Raw genomic sequence first — 19,843 nt, forward strand, 5'->3', positions numbered from 1 at the left:
TAAAAAAGTTTCCCATATGGTTCCAAGTTACGCAGACACACTGTATATTATGTACATTTGAGCTACTTATGTATACCCTTTATGAGCACCCAGAACCTGCCTGTTGCTGTATGTTGAATCCATATATCCCTAGTGTGATGTTCTACTAGGCAGTGCCGAGTAGAGCATCACACTAGGGATATATGGAAATAGTAAAAGATTTGATGAAAGCAGTTGAATTGAATAGTTTTCACCTATCATAGCCATTGGTGATACACAGAATAGCTATTTGTATAACAAGGGAGGAAATAGCTTCAGAACAACATTAAGGGAGGAAAGTGCTACTTTTCCTCCCGAGAATGAAGTTTACTGCCCAACGCGTAGCGGAGGGCAGTAATCATTCAAGGGAAGAAAAGGCACTTTACTCTCATGTTCGATAAACCGATATTTTTTAAATTCTTACCCCTTTTTAGTCTCATACATTCGCAACTTTTCCGTGGTATTACGACTTGAAAAAAATAATTTTAGTTTTTTCGGCCCACCCTACTAAACAGACCTATTCATTTTTTAATAAAACTATTGTAGTCGTAGACAAAATAAATATTACTTTAAACTGTGGTGGCTGTACCATTTCTGTTTGATGCAATTTTATTTTAAATGTTAAAAAATAACATAAACTTACGTGCATAGAAATCGGCCCACTTAAATTTGGTCATTTTTGATGTCTCGTATTTCCTAAACCTTGAACATGTTATAGCCTGTTTCTTTAGCAATACCACTGTAATAATATTGTTGCTAAACATGTAAATTTTCATTGTATACCGGGTGTACCAATCAAACTGTTTTTTTTTCTCAAAGTTCGCATCACCCTGTGGGGTCAAAGTTAATTTAAATTTGGAAATCTCTCCGAAAAATATTAATTTTTGGCGGATTATTTGATTTATACCGTTCTAATTTAGTTTGTTTAGTTTTGTTAAGCTTTTCCTTATTTAGTTTACATTTTGAAAGTGTTCATAAGTTAAACGTTACTTGAAAACTCCTCTATGGAGTCATCTAGTGGAGGCGAACCGCCTGATATTGAGAATTCGATGGATAGTAGCTGTGATTTACAAGATTTAAATGGATTTCTACCCAACCAGCCTCAAAATAAGATAAGTAGTAGTATTAATCTTAACAATATTAATGAAAAACAAAATACTTTAGTAAACTCAGATCAACCAGAAAAAACCAGGTCTGTTTATTTATACGAAAAAATTGATTTAGGACCTTTTTACATTTTCATTGAAAACTCCAGTTTAAATTTTACAGGAAAATTAAACGCTGTTAAAATAGGCGAGATCCTATTTACGTTACATCCAGAAATTGACAATTATATAAAAAAAATTGACTCAATCGGACGCAACCGAGTTAGGGTCTCATTTAAAAATTATAGTAGCGCAAATGCTTTAGTTACTTCCAAATTCCTTATTCAAAAAAATCTGACCGCATACATTCCAAAATTTCAATTGTTTAAACTAGGTGTAGTAAGGGATATAGATTCAGATATATCGGAAGAATATCTTAAAAATAGAATAAAGGAATTTGATCACCATTGCAAATTCTCGGTTGAGTATGTGAAACGAATAACAAGAAAAATAGTAGCAGATGACAAAGTAATATTTAATCCAACAAAATCAGTTATTGTGTCTTTTAAATGCCAGAATATACCAAAGTATGTAGTAATTAATCATGTCTTACACACTGTTGAAAAATACCAGCAAAAGGTAATTATCTGTTACCACTGCTATAGGTATGGGCACATGAGTAAGCAGTGTAAAAGTAATCCTCGCTGTTTTAAGTGTCATGAATCTCACCTTTCCGATTCTTGTCCTTTATCATCGTTTAACAAAAAATGTCTATCCTGTGAAGGTGAACACTTCACTAATGAATGGGAGATATGCCCAGAATTTGATCGCCAAAAGAAAATAAAACATTATATGTCTGAAAACAGCTTATCTTTTAAGGAAACAATTAAACTCTTTCCTAAGATAACTTGTGCATCTATAGCAGCCAATAATTCCTCAATAAATTCTCATCAAACTCCAAATATGAATGCACCATCCTCTTCATATTCCTTTACTCAATTGTCCACGTCTCAAACATCTTCCAATCAGTTCGCTCTACCTTCAGTTTCAAATAGATATACAATAATAAAACCACCAAAATACAAACGACCTATCTCTTCCTCACCAGACCAAGTAACAATGGAACATCAAAAAATAATAAAGTTAAACCCCATGTCCAACAGACCTGGTGGTATTATCACCTCTTCTTCGTATCAATCTACATTTAATCCAGAACAAGGATCTAAAATACATGAACCATCAAAAGAATTAACAGAATTAATATCAAATATAGTTACAAGTATTATCTCTAATATAAATCACAAAAATTTTGAAATTCCAGAAAAATCAGTTCTAGTAAATTCAATTCAATCAGTTTTAAGTTCTCTCTTATATAATAATGAATAGATTGGTAATTTGTCAATGGAATTGTAGATCGGCTAACTCTAATAGAGAAAACCTTATCCACCTATTAGAACACCAGAAAGTTGATATCGCATTATTATCAGAAACTAGATTTAAACCAGAAAAGTATTATAACTTTCACGGGTACAATATTGTCAGAGACGACCGCTTTTCAGTAACTGTTGGCGGTGGCTCAGCAATTTTAATAAATTCAAACCTATATTACGAGGAAGTCACCATGAAAGTAGATTTAATAAACGTCAATAAAGTAGCAATAAAAATAAAGTTTAAGTCATATACTGTCACATTTATATCTATGTATGTTCCCCCAGGAACCAAGTTATTGTTACAACAATGGAACAATTTCATAACATCTATAGAAAGACCATTTATAATAGGAGGTGACCTTAATGCTCACCACATTGCCTGGGGCCTAGACAACCAAACAGATATGAAAGGTAAAATCTTGATGGACTGTATAGACGATAATAATTTAATATTCAAAAATGATGGCTCTCCTACTTTCTTTAGGAACTTCTCGAAATCGGCAATAGACCTGACCATTTGTACTCCTGACTTAAACCACCTGATCACTTGGAAAACACTTCAAGACCTATTTGGTTCAGACCATACACCTATAAGAGTAGAGTTAGAGGATCAACCAACTCATACATATAATCCATATTCACAAAAGTGGAATTTAAAGAATGTCGACTGGAAATTATATGAACAGTATTCGGAAGATGTATTCTCTCAATTTAAAGATATAAATTCTTATGAACAAATTTTGCACAATATAAATACAACTGCATCCTACTGCATCCCCAAATTTAAAATAAAAAAACCGACTTCCAGAGGAAAATACTGGTGGGATTTAGAATGTGAAGAAGCAGTCAGAAGAAGACAGGAAAGTTTTTGTATATTCAAAGAAAATCCAAACCATAAAAACCTACTTAAGTATAAAAAAGATGATGCACATGTCAAGAAGATCACTAAACAAACTAAAAGAAATAGCTGGAGAGATTATGTCGGATCCCTAAATAGGTCAGTCCCTATTAAAGATGTATGGTCAAAAGTTAACCGAATAAAAAATAGAAAAACAAAGAACAAAGTCCCTGTTATTCTGTCGGAAGCTTCGTGGATAGAAGAGTTCCATCAAAATATCACACCGCCGTCTGCAGAATTAGTAATTTCTGATTTACAACTAAATGCTCTGTACGACTATCCAGAACCAATCCGTTTCCTAGTCAAACCATTTTCTGCCACTGAACTAAACTTTGCGTTGAAGAAAAACTCAAATTCAGCACCAGGTGCCGATAATATCCATTACTCGATGCTATCAAATCTTTCAAGAATTGGTAAGGCTGCACTACTAAATATATATAATGAAATTTGGATGCGCCGCATAAAGATTCCTGACGATTGGCACGTTTACACTATTATCCCGGTTTTAAAACCAGGAAAATCATCAAAGAATTGGGATTCTTACCGTCCAATCGGTCTGGCTTCCTGTATACTAAAAACATATGAGAGACTTATTAAAAACCGTCTGGAATTTTGGCTAGAAAAGAACGACCTATTACCAAGAAGTCAGTTTGGTTTTAGAAAAGGTAAATCCACACAAGATAGCCTCTGCCACTTTTTAATAGACATTTATAGTTCCTTTACTTATAAGAAAGCAGTTAGTGCTTTGTTCTTAGATATAAAAGGGGCTTACGACAACGTTAATCTTCACATACTATACGCGAAAATGTTGGAAATAGGAATACCCGAGATAGTAACATGGAACATCATTAACTTATACATTAATCGAGCAGTTCACGTTAGATTAAATGGAGATCAATCTAACTCCCGATACCTACACATCTTTGGGACTACCTCAGGGTAGCATTCTAAGTCCTATATTATATATACTGTATACTGCTGACTTAGAAACTAAACTTCCTCAACACATAAAAATCCTACAGTACGCTGATGATGTTGCGATATATGCAGAAAATAAGTCAATAGATAGATGTAATAACTACCTTAAATCGACATTGAATATTATAAAAAAAATGGGCTACCGATAATAACTTAACAATATCAGAGAGTAAATCAACCATTGTTACCTTTACTAAAAAACGATATGTTCCTCAAAGCCATCTACAATTTGATAATACTAGTATTCCTTATAAAACTTCAATAAAATTTCTTGGCGTATTTTTAGACTCCAAATTAAATTGGAAAGAACACACAAATTACATATTACGAAGAATGGAAAATGCAATGAATATCATGAAGACTGTAAGTGTCAGTAACTGGGGAGCTGATCCAAACATATCAATATTACTATACAGAAATTTGATAAGATCAATCTTAGACTATGGATCTATTTTTTATGGCTCAGCATCAAACTCTGTACTCCAAAAAATCGAGAGGATCAAAAATAAGGCACTTAGGTTATGCACTGGTTATCTTCGTAGCACACCTATATTGGTCATGGAATGTGAGCTTAATGAACCTCCACTTTCATTACGCAGGGAATACCTAAGTGAGAAATTTATAGTTAAAACAGCGGTTAACGATAAACTGCTATTAAATAAAATTGTTCATTTAACCACCTCATACCTAACTCATTATTACTGGGAAAAAAAGAAACTGCTTTTAGTTGTGGAAAGCTTCCTCAACGTTTCTAATTCCATTGGCGACATACACCAAATTGAACAAAGCTCGTCTCGAAAGCTAAATTATGAAGATTATTTATCTCCAGTTAACTGTCATTTAAGTAATATTCGTGCGACAGACTTCCTTACTAAAATAAACCACCTTCAGTGTGTACAAAATAACTGGGGGAGTTATCAGAAATTATATACGGATGGTTCAAAAATGGAAGGAAAAGTTGGATATGCTATATATTACCCACAAAAAAGTATAAAAATAAACAACAGATTACCTGATAAAATGACAATTTTCACAGCTGAACTCATTGCAATCAAAGAAGCATACAAAATATGTATTAATCAAAAAGAACTCAATTATGTTATATTTACAGACTGCCAAAGCATTGTAAAGACATTGAAATATAATGTACATAATTTTGCAGAAAATTATATCATCAATGACATCATAGCAATGAACAGTGAAGCTTTGAAATCGGGCAAAAATATAATATTGTGTTGGATAAAAGCACACATTGGTATAAAAAACAACGAAATAGTAGATGATCTGGCTAAAAAAGCAACAACGAAGGAATCCACTCTGCATACTTATCAACTTCCTATGGGAGACATAATTTCTATTATGAGATCTATCAAACGGACGAAATGGCAGGAACAATACAATAATTCAGACAAAGGAAATTATTACAAAAAAATCCAGCCTACACTTCCCATCAAGACATGGTTTAATCAAGTTTCCAACAAAGGCTTTATCAAAACTATTTGTCGAATAAGAAGTAATCACTGTCTGACTCCAGTCTACAAAAGAGAAATAGGACTTGTAGATAATGATGAATGTTTATGTGGAGAGCTAGCTGATCTACAACATATGCTATTAGAATGTCCTTTACATTTTATTGAAATATCAAACTTTTTTGCCAATCTAGTTCAAGTTAATGTACAATTTCCTTTTAATCTTATATACCTTTTACAATCAAACAATCTAGATGTTTATAAAATTTTGTACAACCATGTTAATTGTTTAAAATTAAAGCTCTGAGAAAAAAAGAAAAAAAAATAAAAAAAAAATAATTAAATAAAATAAAAAGATACTAAGATCTAAACCTCCGCGAGGTTGAATCGGGTTTAGGTCTTAGCGCGATAAAAAAATATACAAAAAAAAATATACAAAAAAAAAATATACAAAAAAAAATAAAAAAAAAATAAATAAAAAATGTAATAAAAAAAAATGTTAAAAAATATAATAAAAAAAACAGAGTAAAAAAAAACAGTAGTACTAATAGTTTTAAATTTAGATACTAAGCATATATTTTGTAAAAGAGAGAATTCAAAACACATTGACTGGCCAGTTGGTTGCTTAAACCAGTGCCAATAAAACATAAACACACACACACATCACCCTGTGGAATATTCTAGCATCTATAAAATACTGAAATTAAAACAAAACTACAGCTTGAGGTTTTCTTAATATTCTATTTTTGAAGTTATACTTCTTTAGGCGCGATTGAGAGTAAAATTTCCTAATTCTGCGCGCATGCGCACACAGACAGTATGGCGTTTAGTTGCTGAATCTTTCAAGTTATGTATAAATATATCAGTGCAAGAAAAGGTGTGAAAAGAATATAGTAGTGTTTTTAGTAAATGTATTATTTATTATAATTTTTGTGTCTTTGGATTTGTCTTCCTCGGGAATAAGATATTTTATAATAATAGTAAGTATATTATTTAAAGTATTTTTGTATTAAATTTGTCAGTATGTATGAGAAATCTTGTAACCTGTCAAAGCAAAAGGGAGATAGCGCAGTGGTAGAGCGTGTGACCGGAGATCAAGAGGTCCTGGGTTCAAATCCCGGACGATTCATATTTTTTTTAAATATTTTTGGTACAGCGTTTTAATAAAAAAATTTTAAAAGTGGTAGATAAGGAAAGTTAGTTTAATATTTAAATAAAATACAAATAACCTGTTAAGTATATTAATTTCATTGAAATCATAATAATAGAAGTATAACTTCTTACGTGCGTACAAAGTACACACACATTCTTTTTTTTTGACTCATTCGTTTATGTTGGATAATAAAAAAGTTAGGTACTTTAACAACTAGACGTGGTCTTCATCAATACACGGTATTTCTAGATAAGTGCGACAAACTTTAAGGGGTAATTCTGCATGAAAAAATAATGACAGTTTGCTTTATAAACGTATGTTTTCAAATGTTTCGTTTCCGAGATAGGGGATGTTGAATTTTTAAAACGTTTTTATATACTTGGCTTGATTGTTGTCACGGTCTCCGCAAATTTTGTAATCCACTTTAAAAATAGTTCTAGGCTACCTAGGTACCTGAAATTTTCAGAATAGCTTAGAACTAGCTGACAATGCAATATTTAACTGCTATTATACAGGGTGATTGATTAGTGGGGTAAAGCTCCGTAGATCCGTTATAGTAATGGATAGCGATGAAAGTTAATAACAAAAATTGTAGCCAACTTTGAACTTCACATTACAAAATTAAGTTAGAATGTTACAGGGTGTTCAATTTCATAGTGACAGATCAAAGTTATGTTTTTTTTAATGGAACACCCTGTATTTTATTTTATATTCAAAATCTTATTAACTTCTCCATTGCAAAAATATAAAGGTTTAGTATGTTTTACAGGATATTTACAAATTTATAACCAATTTTATATGAAAATCGTAACAAGTTTAACTCCCTGTATAAATAAAAATAAGCACAACGGCAATGGCTTATTAATGCCATATTTTTTAAATTATTGTCAAACTTTTCACAAATAATCGATATTGCTAATTTTCTTCATACTGAATACAAGGTGAGTTAAAACGCAAGTATATTATTTTCTCAGTAATTTTAAAGGAAACACCCTATATTTTATATCACTATTTAAAAGTACCATTACCGTACTTTTATTTTTATATAACATTCCCTATGTCTAAATTTATTAGTTTTCGAGATATTTTCATTTTTCAGAGCAAATTATTAATTATATTATTACGGGTCTAAATCTATCCAAATTTTAGGCAAGCCATGACTGAATTATTAATCTGTAATCAAAGTTGGTTACAATTTTTGTTATTAACTTTTATTGCTATCTATTACTATAACGGATCTATGGAGCTTTACCCCACTAATCAATCACTCTGTATGGATAAATCGATTTTTTTATTTCAAACTATTTTAAAAATGTGACTAATACAATGATAGTTTAAAGTACGTTAATAAATCGATATCTATAAATTGATGGTGGGTCAGTGGCATTAGACTGCAGATCGAGAGTTCCCTAGTTCGAACACGGCTGTTGCGTATCTTTTTTTAATTTTTCTAATAAATAATTAAAAGTTGATATACTTAAAATTCATATTTTATTTCAAGTTAATTATTATATATTTATTAATATATACCATTTTATACTAGTGTAATTTTTATGTTATGTCCTGTATATAACAAAAACCGTGTTATTATAAAAAGTACTTTTTTATTAGTGTAGTTTTCGGAATTTTAAGCATTTTATATATCGTCAAATTATTTTATATTCTCTCCTATAAATAATAAAACCGTTTTATTATAAAAAAGTTCTTTTTTATAAAAGTGTAATTATTTCTTACAAACTGACAATTTATTTATTGTTTTAAAACCGATTGAGAGATGCAGATGAAATTTAGTAGGTTTTAAGACGTAGTTATTGCACATTTTTTGACATACAATTAAGAATTTAATATTTACTATTAGCGCGCATACGGGTAATATCACCGATCATTATACCCGTATGCACGCTAATGGTGAATATTAAATTCTTAGTTTTATGTTAAAAAATCGGCAATAACTACGTCTTAAAACCCACCAAATTTCATTTGCATATCTCAACCGGTTTTAAAACAATAAGTAAATCGTCAGTTTGTAAGAAAAAATTCAACTTCCCGTATCTCGGAAACGAAACATTTGCAAACATACGCCTATAAAGCAAACTGTCATTATTTTTTCATGTAGAATTACCCCTTAAAGTGTGTCGCACTTATTTAAAAACTCCCTGTACTGATGAAGATCATGGCTAGATGTTAAAGTACCTCACTTTTGTATTATCCAACATAAACGAATGAATAAAAAAAAACAGAATATTAAGAAAACCTGAAGCTGTAGTTGGGTTTTAATTTCAGTATTTTTTAAATGCTAGAATAATCCACAGGGTGATGCGAACTTTGAGAAAAAAACACAGCTTAATTCGTACACCCGGTATACAATAAAAATTTACCTGTTTAGCAACAATATTATTACAGCGATATTGTTAAAGAATCAGGCTATAACATACTAAAAAAACACACTTAAATCGGCCAACAGGTTTAGGAAATACGAGACATCAAAAATGATCAAATTTTTAAACGGGCCGATTTCTATGCACGTAAGTTTAGTTACATCCGTAATTACCCTTTTTGAAGATTTTCAGGATCGGCAGGATCTGGTCGATAAATTTTGAATTTCTTTATTTCATCAACAAAGGTTTTCTTGTCTTTTTTCTCCATGCTGTTTAACAATTCCATAGGTAATGCACCAATTTTTTCTGTTAAAGTAAAAATGTTCCTAAAATTTCATTGTTAATATAAAAATATGCAAATTTAATTTGTCAGATCGTAAATATTACTAAGAATGCATATAAAAATCTAATATTTAGCAGAATAATTATGAAGAAAAATGAACAGTCCAGCTAATGAACGCTTGATACACACAGTGAAGACGTTTGAGTTGGAATAAATTCATTTTCTCGAGAATGGGCGACTCTGAAGATAAATCTCGAAACATCTCATTTTTAAATTATAATTGTTTGGCATATATATATATCACGCTAGTGACGTCATCCATCTGAGCGTGATGACGTAATTGATGATTTTTTAAATGAGAATAGGGGTCGTGTGACAGCTCATTCGAAAGGTTATTCAATGTTCTATTCGCTAATATAAACACCAATATAATTATTTACACAGGGTACCCAAAAAAATTTTTTTATTAAAGTAATTGAGACAAAAAGAAGAATGTATATAATTTATTTAATTCGAAATACATTTTACTGTTGTCCGAAAACAGGAAAAAATGTTTACTTGATAAATAAATATTATTTTTTGCTTAAATTCAATATTAAAGCTGCCACCTATCTACCTTTTAGCAGTTTGAACATTTAATCTAACCGAAAAGTAATGTTTATTTTTGAAATTAACATTTTTGTTTATTTTCTGACAGCAATAAAACGTATTTTGCATTAAATAAATTACATACAATCTTTTTTTGTTTCAATTAACTTAATTCAAAAAAAAATTTGGGCATCCTGTATAAATACCTAATTAATGTTTATATTACTGAATAGAGAATTGAATAACCTTTCGGATGAAAGGTGGATCACGCCTAGATGGATGACGTCACTAGTATGATATATATGCCAAAAAATTATAATTTAAAAATAAAAATCGCCCTGTTTCGAGATGTATCTTCAGAGTCGCCCATTCTCGAGAAAATGAATATATTCCAACTCAAACGTCCACACTGTATACATAGGTATTTATACATATAAAATAGAAATATTTGAAAAACATTTCGGTTTATTTTTCAAATAAAATCTGATTAAAGCACTATTTTTTAAGTCCACATGATTACTGAATAGTAAATTATATAAGTAATGATTAAAAGCCTAAGGCGGTGGTCCGTCACACCATAGGAAAATAACCATCTTACAGCCGAAAATAGTTAAAAAAAAAGAGTAATTCTAAAACAAATTCAAATTACGGAGTGAATTGAAGTGACCACCGAAGATATGGACCTGGATCCCACGTACAAAAAAAAGTTTATTTACCAAGCTGAAAATTTGTTAATAGTGTGACGAATTTATAACTGAGACCGGCCCTGCCCCTAGCAGTAAACAAACAAAGGAGCCACGTCATCGACAAGTAATTTCTCCGCTAAGCGAGAATTTTCGAGAAACCTGTTCCAGGCGTTCGAAATGTTCGACGGTGGATTCTCGAAGCAGAGCCGTATCTACATAAGCGCATGATTTTTAAGCAGAGAGTCAGTTGTGAATTTGAATACGTTGGTGTACTTTGATATGTATCGGGCGCGGTCGACTTTTGAATTTGTAATTATGTAGATAAAGTATTATATTGTAATAAACGAGCGTTCGGGTATTTATATACGACTTTATTATTTATTTATACAAGTTTACTTTACAAACTTTAGCTTAAGACTAAACTTTATTTACAAATATGCCCGTATTTATACCCAGTTGTTATTCTGGAACAATCGACGCCCATCTCTAGCTATCAGCGTGTTCCGCCTACGGGTCGTACGTTCGAGAAGTTCCTCCTCCTTTCCGCCGAGGCCTAGATCATTCGATGACGTCATTCTCGAGGTGTTTACTGTTATACGGCGGTCGGCCAAGATTTCTCTTTTGTTACACTGCTCCCCTCTTAAGATCTGAGCGTCCCGATCAGCAACTCTAGATGAAGGCCCAGGATGGCGGAATCTACACGACTCTCCAGCTCTGCATACACCCTTCAAGAAGAAATAGCAGTTTACTGTCTTTGAAGGGTATGACATCTTCGGGTTAATGCAACACACAGTAATTCGTACGCCAGTTTCTCTGAAGATCACTTCAAGCATGCTTCTCACAATCTTCCAATCCAGATTTTCTACTGCATGGCCTATTTTTGGAATAGCCAAATCTTTGATGTCATAATTAAACACGATTTTCTTCAAATTACTTAGAGCACGCCATATGTTCTCGTAGCTTGGCGTGTCCGTATAAGACTTCCTGGTCACTATATACAGCAAAGATCGAGGACCATCTTCCAATCGCAATACTCTTCCAATTTTAGGTTGTTGATTCCTTAACTCGTCCAGGCGGCCGAACTTTCTATTGAATACGGACGAGATTCCTTTAGTCATCTCGAGGCCTTGGGCAACACAGTGGGCTAGAGAGACGTTTTCTGGAACACCAAACAGATCTTGCTGAACTTCTGTGGTCACGCCGAATCTAGCACTCTTTCTTTCTGCGTAATTTGACATAAATTCCTTAAAACTTGGCTGTGGTGCATCTTTCATCTCCTGTTGGAGGACTCGGGCTTCCTCTGCTTCATTTGAGCCAGCATATGGTGCAAGACGATTTATGTGAATAACTTTTAGTTTACCGTTTGGTAACTTCTTAATTCTGTATATTACGTCATTTATTTTCTTCTTAACTTCATACGGACCTTCCCATTGTCTTTGCAGTTTAGGACACAGGCCTTGACGACGTTGTGGATTATAAAGCCAAACAAGATCACCTACTTCGAAGCTTTCATTCTTGCAGCGAGAATCATATTGATCTTTCATTCTGTCACTGGCTATCTGGATGTGTTGTCGGGCAAGTTCATGAATGTTGTTCATTCGTAACTTCAGGCGGTCTACGTATTCTTCGCCTGCAACATATTCCTCGGAAGGTCTGCAGCCAAACTCTAGGTCGCAGGGCAAACGAACTTCACGACCCAACATCAGGCAGGTTGGTGTTTGACCTGTAGTTTCATTCACGGCCGAGCGGTAGGCCATCAGGAATAAATGAATGTGTTGGTCCCAATCTCGCTGATGTTCAGATACAACTTTGGACAAGTGTTTACCCATCGTTCGGTTCATCCTCTCTACCATTCCATCTGATTGAGGATGCAGGGGTGTTGTTCTGGTCTTATTGGCACCAATCAATTTACAAACGTTTTGGAAAAGAGCTGACTCAAAGTTTCGCCCTTGGTCGGAGTGGATCTCCAAGGGAACACCAAATCGGCTGAAGAATTCTTTAACAAGTACCTCTGCAACGGTAGCAGCTTCTTGATTCGGTAATGCATAGGCCTCGGTCCATTTCGTAAAATAGTCCATGGCTACCAGAATGTATTTATTTCCAGCATCGGTTTCTGGAAATGGACCTGCAATGTCGATTGCTACTCTTTCCATAGGACTTCCAACATTGTACTGTCTCATGGGTGCTCTCTTTTTACCAACTGGACCATTACCGGATGCACACAGTTCACATTTCCGGCACCATCTTCTTACATCATCTTTACAGTTCACCCAATAGAACCGTTCTCGAACCTTTTGCAGAGTCTTCGTAATACCAAAGTGTCCACCTGATGTACCGTCATGCAACTGACGCAATACTTCTGACACTTTACTTTTAGGTACAATCAACTGCAGCTTAGATTCTGTACCATCATCGTTCTCAAAGGTTCTGTACAGAAGATCATCTTTTAGTACCAGGCAATTCCATTGGCTCCAGTAGGCCTTGACTTCTGGACTACATGCCCTAATGTCCTGCCAACTAGGTCTTTCACCTTGCTGCATCCAATCCAATACTCTTTTTATACATGGATCATCTTCTTGGGCGTTTTGTAACTGTTGGGGCTGCCATTGCTCATTAACTACGGTGGTTCGTCTCACCGGGCAAAATCGTTCCTCTAATTTGGCACAGTGATTACAATTTGCACTGCATGGTCGTCTCGAAAGGGCATCAGCATTTGAATGAACTCTTCCGGCCCTGTGTTCTATCTCATAATCATATTCTTGCAGTCGTTCTAACCATCTTGCCATCTGGCCCTCTGGATTACGGAATTGTATGAGCCATTTTAGAGCAGCGTGATCTGTTCGAAGAAGGAACTTTCTGCCGTACAAGTATTTATGGAAATGTTCGCAAGCCTTCACTACACCCAGCAGTTCTCTTCTGGTAACGCAATAGTTTCTTTCTGGTTTCGACAGGACTTTGCTGAAATAAGCGATGACTTTTTCCTGTCCATCCTGGATTTGTGAGAGAACAGCTCCTATGGCACTGTTGCTAGCATCGGTATCCAAAACAAATTTTCCTGCCTGTCCCGGGTAGCTTAATATCGGTGCACTGATCAGAGCCCTTTGTAGTTGTTCGAAAGCTTTTTGACAATCCTCACTCCATGTATATTCTTTGCCCTCCTCCGTCAACTTTGTTAGGGGCTTGGAGATATTGGCAAATCCTTTGACAAATCGTCGGTAATATGTACATAAGCCAAGGAAACTTCTAATTTCATGTTTATCTTTTGGTACTGGCCAATCTTTAATTGCTTCAATCTTTTCAGGATCAGCTGTTACAACATTACTCGATACAATATGTCCCAAATACTTAACTTCTCGTCGAAACATGTGACATTTCTTCGGACTTAACTTCAAGTTCGCTGCCCTCAATCGTTGAAAGACTTCTATTAGATTCTTGGCATGTTCCTCAAAGGACCTTCCAACCACAATTACATCATCCAAGTAAACCAGGCATGTTTTCCATGTTAGACCTCTTAAAACTGCCTCCATTAATCTTTCAAATGTGGCAGGGGCATTACATAAACCAAACGGCATAGCCGTAAACTGCCAAAGCCCTGATCCTATCGAAAATGCGGTTTTCTCCCGATCGGCTGGCTCCATGTCTACTTGCCAATATCCACTTTTTAAATCGAGTGTGGAAAACCAACGAGAACCGGAGAGAGTATCCAATGTATCGTCTATTCTGGGCAAAGGATAACTAGCTTTTTTTGTTACCGCATTGAGCTGGCGGTAGTCGATACAAAAACGCGTTGAACCATCTTTCTTCTTTACCAGAACTACTGGTGATGTCCGTGGACTGTTCGATGGTTCAATTACCCCTTGTTTGTCCATATCCTTGATAATCTCTTCGGCTTCATCTCTTTTCGCAAATGGAAGTCGTCTAGGCCGTTGTCTGATAGGCTGAGCGTTTCCGGTATTTATTTTATGCGTTACTATGCTTGTTTTGCCCTTATCCTTCGTGTCAATAGCAAAAACATCTTGATACTCTATCAGCATAGATGTCACTTTTTCCGTTCGTTCATGATCAAGATCTTGGCATCTTTCAATGATCATCTCAACAAGCTCCTTTGGATACTTCGCCTTCGATGATTTCTCATTGGTATTCACAGAGCAAATTGAAGCCACGGGAACACACTGCCCGATCAAAGCTCCTCTACTTAACTTGATAGCAGTTTCCCTTAAATTCATAACTCTTACAGGGATCACATCTCGAACTTTTACCAAAGTTTTCGCCGTTAGGAACTCGACATTATCCACATCTTCGACCATCCTTAAACTTCCCTCTCGGCAGTGTCCATCAAGCATGGTCATCAGAATTTTCTCACTATTACCGGGTATGGTTACGTCGCATGTAGTAAGTAAGCGGATGACATCTTCTTTGTCGTCGTGAAAGGGCAGCTCTTCACCTTTGATCTTGAGAACTCCATTTTGAACATCCAATATTGCCCCCACTTTCCTTAGTACGTCCATCCCCAATATGAATTCGTCGGAGATCTCGGCAATTAATACTTGATGTTCAACTGTGGTCTGGCCAATGGATACTGACATATTAGCCTCGCCATATGTATTAATTAGCTCACCAGTCGCTGTTCTAAGCTTTACTGTTGCAGGTGATAATTTATTATGGTCTCGTACTACATCTGGACGTGCGATAGTTCTCGTTGCACCTGTATCCACCAAAAATGATCTACATCTATTACTGATACGACCTTCGATGTATAAGTTGTGGATTCCACCGGAGGACGTAAGGTTGACAGTTACTATGGGGGCTCTAGTTCTCGAGGTCGGTAGTTGCCCCTTGGTGTCGACCCGCTCTAGTTTTCCGACGGCTGTACGATCTTCTTACAATTACGACGAATGTGGCCTACGTCTCCACAATTCCAACATCTAGGCTCGCGTCTCTTTGGCATCTGATTACTTAATACTCTCCGTATCATTTCCTTCAGACGTTCATCGTTGTGTTCGTCACTTTCTTCAATGGTTCTTACTCTATGGCCTCGTGAAGTTTGACTAGCCGTTTAGTGTTCCAATGCAATAGCAAGTGCTTCATCTAAAACTTTCGGCCTTGCTAGTCGTAAAGCTTTCTGTAGTTCATTATCTTTCAGCCCATTGACGAAAGTATCTACTGCAATTTCTTCTAAAACGCTGTCTGGCACCTCTGGATAAGCCAACCGCACCACACGAGCCACATCTGCTTCAAATTCTTGCAGATTCTCACTTGCTCGTTGACTTCTACTTCGCAGTTGTGCTTTGTATACTTGTTGTAGATGGGCATCCCCATAGCGTTTTTCTAGACGAGTGAACAAGGTCTGGTAACAATTTTCTTGACCCTTAGGAATTGATCTTAATATATCTGCAGCATCACCTCGCAAAGCAGCAGTCAAGGAAACAGCCTTTTCCTGTTCGGTCCAATGATTGGCGGTCGCAATAGCTTCGAATTGTCTAAGGTATATGGACCAAGAGGACTTTCCATCAAATGGTGGTAATTTGAATCTCATATTATGCGACATTTCGTCTCTCGGTAGTTCATCTTTCACTACAGGATCTAAAGCTACTGCATTAACTGACGGTTGCACTTTTGTATCGGTTATCATGCTTTCTAATTCTTTGATCTTCTCTTCTACGGCCAAAACTACTGCATTAACTGAAGGTAGAACTTTCGTATTGGTTACCATAGTCTCTAGTTGTTTGATCTTCTCTTCTAACGTTTCTTTATTGTCGTCTACACTTTTCTGTATCTTATCGAATGTTCTAGAAACTTCTTCAAATTTCTCATTGTTCTGTTTACAAACTTCTTCAAGTTTTTCGTTGTTTTGTCTACAGACCTCTTTAAAAGTTTCATCAATCTTTTGAGAAGTCTCGTCGAATCTTTTAGCAACGTTTTCGAATTTCTCGTCGCTTTTTCTAGAAGTTTCATCGATCGTTTCAGAAACAGTTTTTAATTTCGATAAGATTGCTTGTTCTGCTGACTGGAAGTGGAACGTCTTTGGGTCTTCTCCGTTCTTCGTGAGGACATCCTCGAGTCGTGCTTGTAGGACTATCTTGAGCCCACTGCTGTCCAGATCCCGTTCCTCTAGCTGTTCACGGAGCTGTTTTACTGTAAGTTCTTGTAGCAACATCTTTGGTCGGCACACACGTACTTTCCAAAAATGTCTTTTAACAGTCTTTCCGGATACCGAACAATCAACGCACTTTAACTATTCCCGACGAATAAAGTCCAAAAGTCTTTCCGAATATCGAACAATTAACGCACTCCGGTTATTCCCGACGAATAAAGTTCAAAAGTCTTTTAAAGTCTCTCTGTAATTCACTTATTTATATCGCACTAAGTTTACCGAACACCGACACCAACTGTAATAAACGAGCGTTCGGGTATTTATATACGACTTTATTATTTATTTATACAAGTTTACTTTACAAACTTTAGCTTAAGACTAAACTTTATTTACAAATATGCCCGTATTTATACCCAGTTGTTATTCTGGAACAATCGACGCCCATCTCTAGCTATCAGCGTGTTCCTTAGAATATAAAAAAACAGGAAGGAGTCTTTCATATATCAACAACACCTTAAATTTCTAGCGGAACCGGCCATCTTGAACGTCTGTGGATGACTCATAAGTTTTTGTCAACGAGGTAGAAGGTGTTTGTGTATTGGATCAGCTGTGTGCATAGGCGTACCATCTGGTAAAGCTCCTGTATATGCAATCAATTAACTGAAGTTATTAGTATAATAAAATGTTATTTAACTAACGTTTCAACAAAATATTATATTAATACGTATTTTCTCTTGATCTGTAGCTGTTTGTTTAACATCAAAGATGTAATAAAATCGTTAAGAATTTCTTTTCTTCCCTCTTTCAAAGGTACGTCACTGGAGATAGAAAGCAAATCTGACAGCTGATCGCCAGTTGTAACCTCCTTCCTGGCTCGTAGTCATTTCGCATTGTACTCCTTCCTGATTTATTTTATATTCTAAGGCGTGTTCCGCCTACGGGTCGTACGTTCGAGAAGTTCTTCCTTCTTTCCGCCGAGGCCTAGATCATTCGATGACGTCATTCTCGAGGTGTTTACTGTTATACGGCGGTCGGCCAAGATTTCTCTTTTGTTACAATATTAAGGCCCGGTCTTTTCACCTCCGAATAACTAGTTATCGGGAAGTTTATTTGACAGATTTACATGTAATCTGCCGGATAAACTTCCCGATAACTATTTATTCGGAAGTGAAAAGACCGGGCGTTAGTGTAATAAATAAATTAGATATCGTAGTTTGTAAAATAAAAGATATAAATTCAGTGTTTTCATTTGTTTAGAAGTTATTAAAAATAAATGAAGTCAACTAAAACTAAACATTAGTGCCTAAAAGATCATAGAAAAATCAAGTCAGTTTTGTAACATTTGTAACAATAGCTTAACGGTGTCTCGTCAGACAAACTTTGATGTACGGGAACACTGGAACAGGGGAAGTTTTAATTGTGGAACAGTTTAAAAATTTGGAACGTCAGATTACGCGAAAATGTTCCATGTATTTTGTGGGACAGAACATCCAATTGATTTGTTACCCTTTCATTAAACTCTCATGCAAAAATCAGACTGCTATTTATCACCAACATAATTCCTGACATTTGACATGTTCTTCGTATTCCACTCATTAAAGTGCCCAATTGGTGATAAGCACCAGTCTGATTTTTGCATGAGAGTTTAATGAAATGGTAACAAATCAATTGGAAGTTCTGTCCGACAAAATACATGGAACGTTTTCGTAGTCTGACGCTCCAAATTTTTAACCTCTTCCACAATTAAAACTTCCCCTGTTCCAGTGTTCTCACACATCAAAGTTTGTCCGTCTAGAACTTTTTTTGGTACTAGGGACCCAGGTTTAATAGCCGGTTGCCTCTAATAGACGTCTTAGGCTGCTGCTGAATATAAGTACTTTTATGTGTATACAATTAAAATAACTTACATTGTTCTACGTAAATAAACATCGTCCTCCTCTTCTTCAGTAAAAATATTTGGAGTGGACATGTCCTGGTCTGAAATGTTTGGAATAAAACAGTATTCACCGAAATAGACCGGGCGGGCCCTGGAAGTATTTGAGTATGCAAAACCTGAGGACCGGAAATATGTTCGGATTCTTTTACCTGAGACCTTGAACAATGAAAAACTGAATCTTGCCGGAAGGTGCGATGGTGCCTTGTTATCCCCTCCCTGTCCCTATGTTAAGGGCAGAAAAAAGCGATTTTTCGCAAAACAAGACAATTTTTTGTATTGTTTGGGTCATTCTAAGTAATACATGTTCGTACAAGTTTCTTCGTAGGATGCATAGTTTTCGAGATAAATGCCTTAAACTTTAAATAAATCGAAAAATTGAAATTTTTGAATCCTAATAACTTTTGACTAAAAAATAAAATAGCAATAATTCTGCATGCAGCATTAATTTGAAAGGTCAAGTCAAATTATATTAATTTTTTTATTGTTAAACAAAGCTATAGGCAAATAGTGCTTGAGTGATATTTTCAGTGCATCTCTCATTTATGGTAGGGGAGCTCAAGCGGGGATTTTTGCAGTTACTCGAGCGCGTCAGATTATCACATGAAGAGAAACCTTGTGCCCTGTAAATGTACCTCTACCATATATAGGCTCTTTATGTAAATGTACCTCTACCATATATAGGCTCTATACAGGGGAGGTCGTTAAGGGGGGTCCGAAAAAAAATCTATCCTTAGAAAAACTCAAAATCGTCAGATTAAGATAAGGTAAGTTAAGTACATGCAAAAGAGTGTATATTTTAAAAATCTGACAATTTGAGCGGGGGGTAATGAAATGGGTGAGTCACAAG

General features: G+C 35.2%; 1 protein-coding gene across 3 annotated transcripts in view; it reads right to left on the reverse strand.

The window, feature by feature from the left end:
- Positions 1–19,843, reverse strand: part of LOC126887043 (uncharacterized) — a 132,279-nt gene that overhangs the window by 4,675 nt on the left and 107,761 nt on the right. For 2 of the 3 annotated variants that reach the window (XM_050654363.1, XM_050654362.1), the window contains exons 7-8: positions 18,968–19,037; positions 9,583–9,735 (exon numbers count right to left, since the gene is read on the reverse strand). In XM_050654363.1, the coding sequence (XP_050510320.1) occupies positions 9,583–9,735; positions 18,968–19,037 (223 nt within the window). Of the gene's footprint in view, positions 1–9,582; positions 9,736–18,967; positions 19,088–19,843 lie in introns of all 3 variants that reach the window. The other variant, XR_007698935.1, reaches the window with a different exon arrangement.

The sequence above is a fragment of the Diabrotica virgifera genome, chromosome 6 (assembly GCF_917563875.1).
Source record: "Diabrotica virgifera virgifera chromosome 6, PGI_DIABVI_V3a".
Taxonomy (NCBI): Eukaryota; Metazoa; Arthropoda; class Insecta; order Coleoptera; family Chrysomelidae; genus Diabrotica; species Diabrotica virgifera.